General features: G+C 37.7%; 1 protein-coding gene across 2 annotated transcripts; it reads left to right on the top strand.

Annotated features, from left to right (window-relative positions):
- The first annotated feature begins 3,744 nt into the window (after nucleotides 1–3,744).
- LOC131689027 (myrosinase 1-like) lies at nucleotides 3,745–5,809 on the top strand. 2 transcript variants are annotated; one of them, XM_058973762.1, is made up of 6 exons: nucleotides 3,745–3,889; nucleotides 3,951–4,170; nucleotides 4,230–4,808; nucleotides 4,862–5,173; nucleotides 5,231–5,469; nucleotides 5,534–5,809. In XM_058973762.1, exons 1-6 carry the CDS (start codon nucleotides 3,867–3,869, stop codon nucleotides 5,769–5,771), a joined length of 1,611 nt encoding a protein of 536 aa, XP_058829745.1. In that variant the 5' UTR covers nucleotides 3,745–3,866; the 3' UTR covers nucleotides 5,772–5,809. The 2 variants fall into 2 exon arrangements, with proteins under 2 accessions (XP_058829745.1, XP_058829746.1); XM_058973763.1 differs by having other exon boundaries at nucleotides 3,791–3,882.
- The last annotated feature ends 4,347 nt before the right edge of the window (nucleotides 5,810–10,156 follow it).

Genomic DNA, 10,156 nt, shown 5'->3' with positions numbered 1-10,156 from the left:
ATCAAAAAGCTGATCAAATCGGGTCTTCACTGTATTAATTTTTTTTTAATGTGACTTTTCGTGCAAATGATATTCCAGACAAATGTTAAGGTATTAAAACCACATAATATTGTTGAAGACTGCATGCAAAAATATTGATGAAGACTGCATGTAAAAATTTTACCTGAAATTGGCGGCGCCCTCTTGTAAAAATACTCATTCGTTTTATAGTTATTGAAGAATTTTAATTTTATTTACACCAACTTCAACTGCGTATAAGAGAGAAAGGTGCAAACCAAAATGGACGACCAGGCACCAGAGCTGCAAATTTTCAACAGTTTGTTTTGAACTTGCAGGAGGGAAAAATCTCAAATCATGCCCTACTATGTTCAACTCGCAGTTGTTCGTTTCCATTATTCATTCAAACAGCCGACCTGCTCAATCATTTTCCATTCATTTTCAATTTCATTGACCCTGTGAATATCTCTTTACTGGGTTATTGACTAGGTTTTTCCAACAAAACTACTCTGAACATAGTTCTTACTGTCCATGTAAGCTTGAAAACGCAAAACATGTTGGCATTTAACCTAAATTGGCCTCTACAGAGCAGATAACAGCTTTGGTTCGTGAATGAAAAAGCATCAATTTGAAATGAAGACGTACGATCCAGTTATGAAAATCCCGCCAAATTGAAAGTGAATGATTGAGGGAGGCTTTGAGTTTGAATCATGGTTGGGTTTGATTGAACTGAAAGTTGGCATTTGAAAATGAAAATTTGCACCACTGCCAGGCACCACTTTCAATGTCCAGACTACGCATAATAAAGGTAAGATGGTTTGATGTGTGGTACTTTAGAACTCTATGAATAGGGTTAGCTCACTTTGTAACGTGTTTTTACTTTTTCCATATAAAAATCAAGGAAAAAAATGTTCTGTTTTTTTTCGTAAAATTTTGTAAATGGTAAAAAATGTTAAAATCTTCAATAACTTTGAAACCAATGAGTATTTTTACTTACAGACTTCAACAATATTATGTGGTTTGAATGCCTCTAACATTTGTTTGAAACATGGTTTGCACGAAAAGTCACTGTGGAAAAAGTTATATTAAAAAACGAAATTTAAGGGTGTTGCCATAGAAAACGCTTTATAAATCGATTTGCTTTAAGTCGTACAAGTTCAAGTTGTTCAACAAAATTCTTCATTACGCGCATTTCTAAAACTTTATCGAAGACACCAACTTTCTACTAGAGATGGTCTGGTTTCAATTTTTTCGAACTCGAACCCGACCCGAACTCGAGAGCTTGAAAATTGAAAAACCTGAACCCGACCCAAGCTCGAACTTTCAAAATTTGAAAAAGCCGAAACCGACCTGAGCCCAAACACTTCAAAATTATGCTATATTTTTTTAGTGAGAAATTTTGGTTTTTACCAAATTTTCCTCCTTAGGGTGAAATATAGCATAGTGCTTTCGCATAGGCCTGCTAAGCCAAGACAAGTTTCGGCTTCACTTGTGTCTCATCGGCATAAACAGAACTTCTGCTCGAACGGGACATCACGTTTGATCAGTCGTTTGATTGAAACACATAGTGTGTTTTAGTTTTAAGGGATTTGCGTCAAGCCGGCGCTAATCTATTCCGACAATACGTTAGTGTCGGTTTCTGAAGAGGCGAAGCCGAAACGCAACATAGTATGACTTCAAAATTGCAAAACCCGAACCCGACCCGAACCCGAGAATGAAAATTTTGCAAAACCCAAGCCCAACCCGAACCCGAAAATTTAAAATTTAAAAACCCGAACCCGACCCGAATTAGAAAATTCATAAATTAAGAAAGCCGATCTAAACCGGACCTGTTAATAAAGAGAAACAACCGAAGATCCCGAAGATTTTTAATTTTAGACACCCGAGCTGGATCAAAGGCTCATCCAAATGAATTATAGAATCAAAAATCGTGCAAATTCATGTATTTTCATGAAGGAATGTGGATCAAGTGACGGCTCAGCCCGGGTACAATCGGACAGAAAGGGCTTGTTTCATGTATGTACCACTGATTTGATAGTGGCGCTAGTATACCATTACCATATGAGTACCATTGTTGATTGATTGTATCTACTTCCCGTCGATTTCTAGTCGCTTGAACCGACATTTTCCGACAAATTTACTTTGAATTGGTTTATTGATGACCATCATGAAAAATAAATCGGATAGATTTTAGACGCGAAACACGTATTGTTGAATAAGTCTCTTATGAGTACACGTTTAAAAAATAAAATAATTCGGGCAGTTTGCGAATTTGAAGAGAAGAAATTTTATTCATGAATAAATAATACAATATTTGAGCATCAGAAAATATGAGAATTTCTAGTGATACAAAGGTGATAAAATTTAGTACGGTTAAATATGGTATCCATACGTATCACGAAGTAAAGTTAAATACTACAAAAAGAGACTGAGTGTTGTATATAGACGTAAGCATCGTCAAGAAATGGTAGGGTGTGATCTGCTCTAAACCCGAAATTCAAAATGAAATTTCAAAAACCCGGACCCGACCCGAACTTGAGAAATTCAAATTTGAAAACCTGGAATCCGACTCGAACTCGAGACGAGAAGTTTAAATTTACAAAACCCGAACCAGACCCAATATCCGTTGGGTTCGGGTCGGGTCCGGGTTTCGGGTCCAATAATCTAAACCCGATCATCTCTATTTGTAACCTCGTCAGTTAATTTTTTTAGTTTGATCGTAGTAAGCCACGCCTAATTTTAATTATTAGATTGTGTGGAATATTCATACGAACAATTTGTTCAAAGCTACCCTGCAAATATAATCGATGGTTTGGCCTCTAATGAATTAAGTTCACGTTTTTGGGGTTTCCGACCACTATGCAGCGGTGTCTTTTGATGACTCCTTCTCGATAACAAACATTTACCCAATTTGTTGAGCTGAGTCGATTGGTTTCCAAGACTAGGTCGAGTTTCTTTAAAAAAAAACGTTAAAAAATTAAACCCCCCACTTCTTGAGAATTGTCTGCGCACGGGTCTGCATTGAACTACCGTAACTCTTACTGGGCGGATGGCGTACACAACTAATTCAAAGTAAGAATTGTTGATATATTACTAACAGAATACGGGTAACTTCGAAATATTCTTCAAAAACAACCTGGGCTCTCTCCGGTGTAAATATTTTATAAAGTAACCGAACCCCCCGGTGGTACATCCCGCCCCAATTCCTACGAATACGGGTTTTGGTCAAATTTCGGTTAAAATGCTGTACCCGGCCATCTCTTTGTCCACCTCAGGACACCAGATGTTTTGCAGGACTGTGCGAACAAGAGAAGACTATAGTTCTTGCAGGTAGTAAGCTCTAGGGAATCCCGCGACTAGTTGGCGGTAGGGATAGAGGACCTTTTTACTTAGTTGTCAAATGAAGGAGGCTGCCCACACCTATGTATAATAAATACGTCCACACAGAGTTTCCTACCTGATTTTCAATATTTATTTATTCTCCCACGTTTGATAGTTTTTAAAAAGTTCATAGTTCTAGAGTATTTCTTTTGATAAATCAATATATCCGTTTCACCCCCGCTTCCCTTACATCGCTCGACACTCTTTCACATAATTTCCTAGAGCTAGTAAAGCTGTACCAAATTTAGATACCCACACGTGTTTGTATTCTCCCAGTGTCGTCTTTTTTCGGTACCAGCAAGGACGGCATAACGGACACAGATGCGCTCGTTTTTTGCCCGTCCAATCTTTCTACCCCAGTTCAACAAGCATCAGTTCATCGTAAATAGAACTGATAACAAATTAGTTGAGCCGGCTTGGCGGTACGTTACGATTATGAGTCCAGTTGTTGTCGGTGCGTGTTCAGAGCAACTCGAACGACTAGTGAAATGTATACTCTGATGTGTAAAGTGTAAAGTGAAATTTTATCAGTCAGTTCTTTCATGTTTGTATTTTACTGAAAAATATTTTAGGTTCATTTGGAGTATTACCGTTGGCTCGATACTCGCTGCAACAAGCCGATTGTTTCCAGCACAGTTTAAATTTGGTGTTGGAACGTCTTCGTACCAGATTGAGGGTGCTTGGGACGAGGATGGAAAAGTTGAATCGATTTGGGATCATTTCACGCATCATCACCCGGAGATGATTGTAGACCGAAGCAATGGGGACGTTGCTTGCGATAGTTACCATCAAGTAAGTATATTTCCTTTAAAATCACAAAAGCATTGGTTCAAACTAAACGACTATTTCAGTGGCGCCGCGATGTAGAAATGATCAAAGAGCTTGGAGTTGACATTTATCGCTTTTCGATTACTTGGACCAGGATCTTACCTGACACTCTTAAGCACCGTCATGTCAATCAGAAAGGAATTGAATACTACAACAATCTAATCAACGGATTGCTCGAAAACGGAATAACGCCTATGGTAACTCTGTATCACTTCGATCTGCCGCAGAAATTACAAGACTTGGGTGGATGGCTGTCCCCTGACATCGTTAACTATTTCACCACGTATGCAAAAGTTGCGTTTGAGAACTTTGGCGATCGGGTTAAAATATGGACCACATTCAACGAACCGTGGCACATTTGCGAGAATTCATACGGTAGAGATGGGTTGGCACCGGCTACGAACTATTCCGGAGTAGCGAACTATATTTGCGGTCATAATTTGCTGAAGGCTCACGCTGAAGCAGTTCACCTATACCGCAATCAGTTCCAGGATAAACAAAAAGGAGCGATTGGTATCTCGTTGGATGCTCGGTGGTATGAGCCAGCTGTTCCGGACTCAGAAGATGACCAGGAAGCTTCGGATTGGGGTTTGCAGTTTCACGTGAGTTTTTGTAGCTGTAACGATTGTTCATCAGCAAAAGCGTTAAATTTCAGCTAGGTTGGTTCGGTCATCCAATATTTTCATCCGATGGAGACTATCCTGAAGTCATGAGATATCGTATTGGAAACTTCAGCGCATTGCAAGGATTTTCAAAGTCCAGACTTCCGGTATTCACACGTGAGGAGATAGATCGTATCAGGGGAACGGCGGACTTTTTTGGATTGAACACGTACACAACAAGATTGGTCAGTAAGAATAGTGAACTCAACGAGGCGAATTATACCATTCCCTCGAATGAGCATGACACAGGAGTTCTGCTTTCCATTGACCCCCGTTGGCCGTCTGTTGAAACATCTTGGCTTAAGGTAACTGCAACAATGGCAACTGAGGGAACCACCAAACGATCAGTGTATTTCTTCCAGGTTGTTCCATTCGGTCTCAGTAAACTGTTGAATTGGATCAAGAAGGAGTACAATAATCCACCTACATGGGTGACTGAAAATGGTGTCGGAACTGCTTCGGGGACGGTCGATCAGCAGCGAGTTGACTATTACAACAGCTATTTGAATGCCGCATTGGATGCAATTGACGACGGTTGTGACGTTCGTGGATACATCGCTTGGAGTTTGATGGATAATTTCGAGTGGAGATCTGGATATACGTAGGTTGATTTATTTGCTTGATTCAATCAGACATTGAAATGTTTTTATTTTCTTCATATACAGGGGTAAGTTTGGACTGTTTCACGTTGACTTTAAGAGCCCAAATCGAACCCGTTATGCAAAACTTTCCGCCAAAGTGTACCGACGAGTTATCGAAACACGAAAGATCGATATTAGTTATAAACCAAAGGCAGATACAATAATTGATTCAACAGATCTCTACGCTTCACGTAAGTTATCTTTTATTTTGTCTGTGGGACTAGTGTATGTGTTTATGAGAATAGTGTTTGCGTACACGTAGTATGGTGTTTACTTGAGCTAACTTGAGTAACATTTTTCCTTTTGCGTTTTCAGACGAGTTGTAATAAATGGTGATATTTTTAGTCTTGAATTTTTTACAAATCAATAAAATGTTTCAAATGTAAATTTCTGTAGTTTCAATAATTTTTGGAAAATAAATTGCAGTAATAAAATGCCTCTGTGTTTAATTCAAGGTGTATTTGTATGTTTAATACTACACTACATGCTTACAACGCAACACTACATGTGATGCATCTATCGTGAAGCATCGATTAAACTTGCAAAGAGAATAACGAATAAAGCTCGGTGGAAAATAAAGCTTTTGCTATAATCATGTTGTGTCATGCGACTCGATGATGTGACGTGACATTCTACCTAACCTGTACGGTAGCCTCTAATAATGAGAGGAGAATCCAATTATGTATATATATTTTAAATTAGAAAGTAAATCCTCACTGAGGTGATGACTCAATTAAATAACCCTTTTGGTGTATATTAGGCTTACTACTGTAGCAGTTAGAATTGTCGTTTTTTTTACTCGGGCCTTCAATTTTAGAACTACACAGCACACTTCATAGCACACATATTAGCCAGGAGTATTTAAATTCCCTTTTTAGAAGAACCACAACGAACTTCAGCCCATCCGATATCTAAGGCTTCGCAATATTAGGACACTGATGATTTGGGACATCATTTTTCATTCTTTTCAAAAACCCATAGATGTTAAAGTACTACTTTTGCAAGACATAATTTTATAACTATTTCCAAACATTTTGTAGAAAACAGCTGTGGTATAAATTGTATTAAGTAGTATGTTGTATCAGTTGCACAACTTTAAAAGAGCATGGCAAAACGTATTTTATTTTTGTTACATTTCATCATATGATCAGTTTTTTATTTTTTTTAATTTCATTTTTATCGCTTACTTTGGCGGACATTATCTTGATAATTCCGCTTTTTTGAATCTATCATAGATTATGGATGAATCATATAAAACCACAACCAACCTTTCGGAATCCAAGTTCATGATCTGGGATTTTCAATATATCGACACCTATTAAAGCCCGTCACATGCGGGTGTACCCTATTAGGCATAAATACGTTAGGCATAATATACGTAAGGTATAATGGACGTCAGACATAATGGACGATTGGCATAAAGGACGTTAGGCATAAATTATGATATTGAAGTATAATTGTAAAAAAATTACTGTTGGCGTTGGCGGCCTCGGGTCGTAATAACACAAATGTTTGAAATTTTTGATGTTGTAAATTACTCTGGAAGCTGGAAATTCGATCAACATTTTATTCTATTGTATATACTTGAAGAAATCTTCACTAATATAAAAGATGCATAACGAATGCTTGGCATGCGGAAACTCAGCTTGCGCTAATGCCTCAGCGAACAACCGATAAATTTCACATGACCAAATAAGCTAAACACTCTTGTTGAAAATAAGTTTCATTCGTATTAGGGTATAAATTACGCACATTAACCCTTTCATGCCCATGTTGTTCATAAACAACAACGTTTTTAAACAGCTATAACTTCTGATTTAGGCAGAATTTATTCACAAAAACAAGTAAGACTAGTAACTGGGATGATTACCTTTCATTTCAGCGCTATAAGTCCGTAGAACTGAAGTTATTACTATTAGCCTGATAGAACTCCGCTAGAGCAGTGCTACCAGATATATTTTGAGTTTGCGTTGGTAAATGGAATTTAATATATCTTCGTTATTTCTCATTGTTATTGAAAATTGCTAAAACACATCAATTTGGACTGTCTCCGACTATCGTTTCGGTTACTCGTCACAGTACACAAAAAAACTTTTCCCATTGAAAATTTTCTAGGAGAATTGTATTGAGCATCGGAAGGTAAATATTGAGCAGCCTCCAGCACGGGTTTTCAAAAAGGGTTTTTCCTTTTTTTTAAACCCCATGAACGCTGAAAACAATTTGGAAATGAAAGGGTTAACTTAGATTAGATCCTACATGCATGCATGGTGTAATTGTCCAAGAAGAAAATATATAAACTTGAAGAACAACTCATGAAAGAAAGAATGATGTATTTTATTATTCATTCAACGAATATACGAATATTGTTGCTTCTATATTGATTATCTCTCATATCATTAAGGTCAATGATTATATTCTTGAGGCCATCAATAATATGAGAAAGAGTTTTTTCGTGTACTGTGACGAGTTTCCGAAACGAAAAAGGTATCGTCATTCGTCACAAACATAAAATCCGTACCCTAATGCTGACGCTACACATAGCACTGCAAGTTTCCATTAATGCCAATACTTAATCCTTGTTCATTATTCTGCCTTTTCAAATATTTGGATTCAACTGTATTGGTAATACATCTAAGAGGCTGGAAATGTGCTTGTACCAACTTTCTTCATTTCGTCCACGAAAAAAATAGAGAAAAACTCTACTTGCAAGGAATAAATATCTCGCCTGTTATTTTTCATTTTCGAGTCTTTTTTTTCTAACCCGAAAAAACAAGCGCAAGGTTGAAATCTCTATAATAGCGAAAGCCTTGCGATTATTTTTTTTTACTTTTGTGTATCATGCCAATCATCCATTATGCCTAACGTATATTATGCCAATCGTCCATTATGCCTAAAGTACTTATGCCTAACATATGTATGTTTAACGTACTTATGCCTAACGTATTTATGTCAAACGTTGCGCACCCGTGTTTTTTCACGGGTGAAAATTTTTGCACTTTGGCCGTTTTTCGCAACCCCTTAATCGCATCCGATTGAGCTAAAATTGTTTTTTTGGTGATATGCGTCCGGTTACTAAATTCGATGATCACCTGTTTTCCATACATGCCATGGGCACTCTAATATACAACCGTCTGAATAGATGCTCCCTCCGTCGCCTTCAAACACCTAGCGTCAACGGATTTCCTAAAGATATAGTAAAAGATTTGTGGCTGGAATTTACATGAAATGAACGACATGAATTATTTAGGGAGAAGTTGGAACATTTCCATGTACGGTCGGGTCTCCTACTACGCGATTAACTGAGGTCTCCTACTACGCGATTAACTCGCAATTACCCCACCAGGTGGCGCTAGTGCTAATGTAAGTATTTACCACATGTTAAAATAATACTGTATCTCAACATCGTGATTAGATAGAGTAGTACTGACTTCAGCAAAGTTGCTCGAGAGGTCGAGGACTACCCAACGGTATTAGATTAGTTTGGAATACTCTCACTATGCGGCGCTAGTGAGCGTAGAAGCTTTCAACATATGGTAAATTATGATATATCTCAAAAGTCTAATAACTTGGAAAAGTGGTGTTTTCGGCAAAGTTCTCGAGGAGGTCAAAGGCTAGATTATGGATAGATTAAATTGGAATGGACCCGCCAGGCGGCGCTAGTGAACATTTTCTTTCAAAGCATGTATCTCGAGATATTGGCAATATTCATAGGCAGGTCGAGCTCTGTCCTACGGCAAACAAATTAGTTCAGAACTCGCCCACTAGATGGCGCTAATAAAAGTGAAACTTTATGGACATATTTCTAATGTCTGAAAATTTAGGAAAACGCTGATTTTGGTAAAGTTCTACAGGGCGACAAGTGCTGTTTGACAATGTATAGAAAAATTTCGATTTTACCCGCTAGGTGACACTAGTGAGTACACATTTTACCTTTCAATTTCTGCATCTCAATATAAAGGCAGTTTAGAAGGGTGGTGTCTTCAACAAAGTTGCTCCAGTGGTCGAGGATTGACCAACGATAACAGATTAGTTTAGAATACTCTCACTATGCGGCGCTAGTGAGCGTTCATGCTTTCTGCATATGGTAGATTGTAATATATCTCAAATGTCTAATGATTGCGCTTTCGGCAAAGTTCTTAAAGAGCTCAAGGACTACTCGATCATGGATAGATTGAATTGGAATGGACCCGCAAGGTTACGATGGAGAGCAAGTATATATTATATTCTGTATCTCGAAATCATGATAATTTGCAACGGTGATGTCTTTGGTAATATTCATCGGCAGTGGAAGCTTTCAGCATATGGTAGATTATGAATTATCTCAGAAGTCTAATAAATTAGAAAGATGGTGTTTTCGGAAAAGTTTTTGAGAAAGAATAAGGGCTACTCGATTATGAATAGATTATTTACTGCTCTGATTCTTGTTAATTTTATTTAAATTTCTGAAGTAGCTTCAAAACGGATAAGAGGATAAATTCATCAACCCATTCTCTGGCGCGTTATGAAAGTATTCAAAACCAATCTGCCGTCATCAGACAGCTCTAGAACTACCGATGAATTTCACTGAAGAAAGCCTTCTTCTGAACTGTCATGATTTTGAGGTGCTAAAATTCGTAAATATTTTTTTCTCTCTCTAATGCCACATAG

Source organism: Topomyia yanbarensis, chromosome 3 (genome assembly GCF_030247195.1).
Source record: "Topomyia yanbarensis strain Yona2022 chromosome 3, ASM3024719v1, whole genome shotgun sequence".
Taxonomy (NCBI): domain Eukaryota; kingdom Metazoa; phylum Arthropoda; class Insecta; order Diptera; family Culicidae; genus Topomyia; species Topomyia yanbarensis.
This window is presented reverse-complemented; position numbering and strand designations above follow the sequence as displayed.

What these genes read in the sequence shown, in the direction of transcription:
- LOC131689027 (XM_058973762.1), top strand. Translation starts at nt 3,867, where the DNA reads ATGTATACTCTGATGTGTAAAGT. An exon ending in TATACTCTGATGTGTAAAGT is followed by an intron (nt 3,890 to 3,950) that starts GTAAAGTGAAAT and finishes AAAATATTTTAG; the next exon opens with GTTCATTTGGAGTATTACCG. An exon ending in TTGAAACATCTTGGCTTAAG is followed by an intron (nt 5,174 to 5,230) that starts GTAACTGCAACA and finishes TATTTCTTCCAG; the next exon opens with GTTGTTCCATTCGGTCTCAG.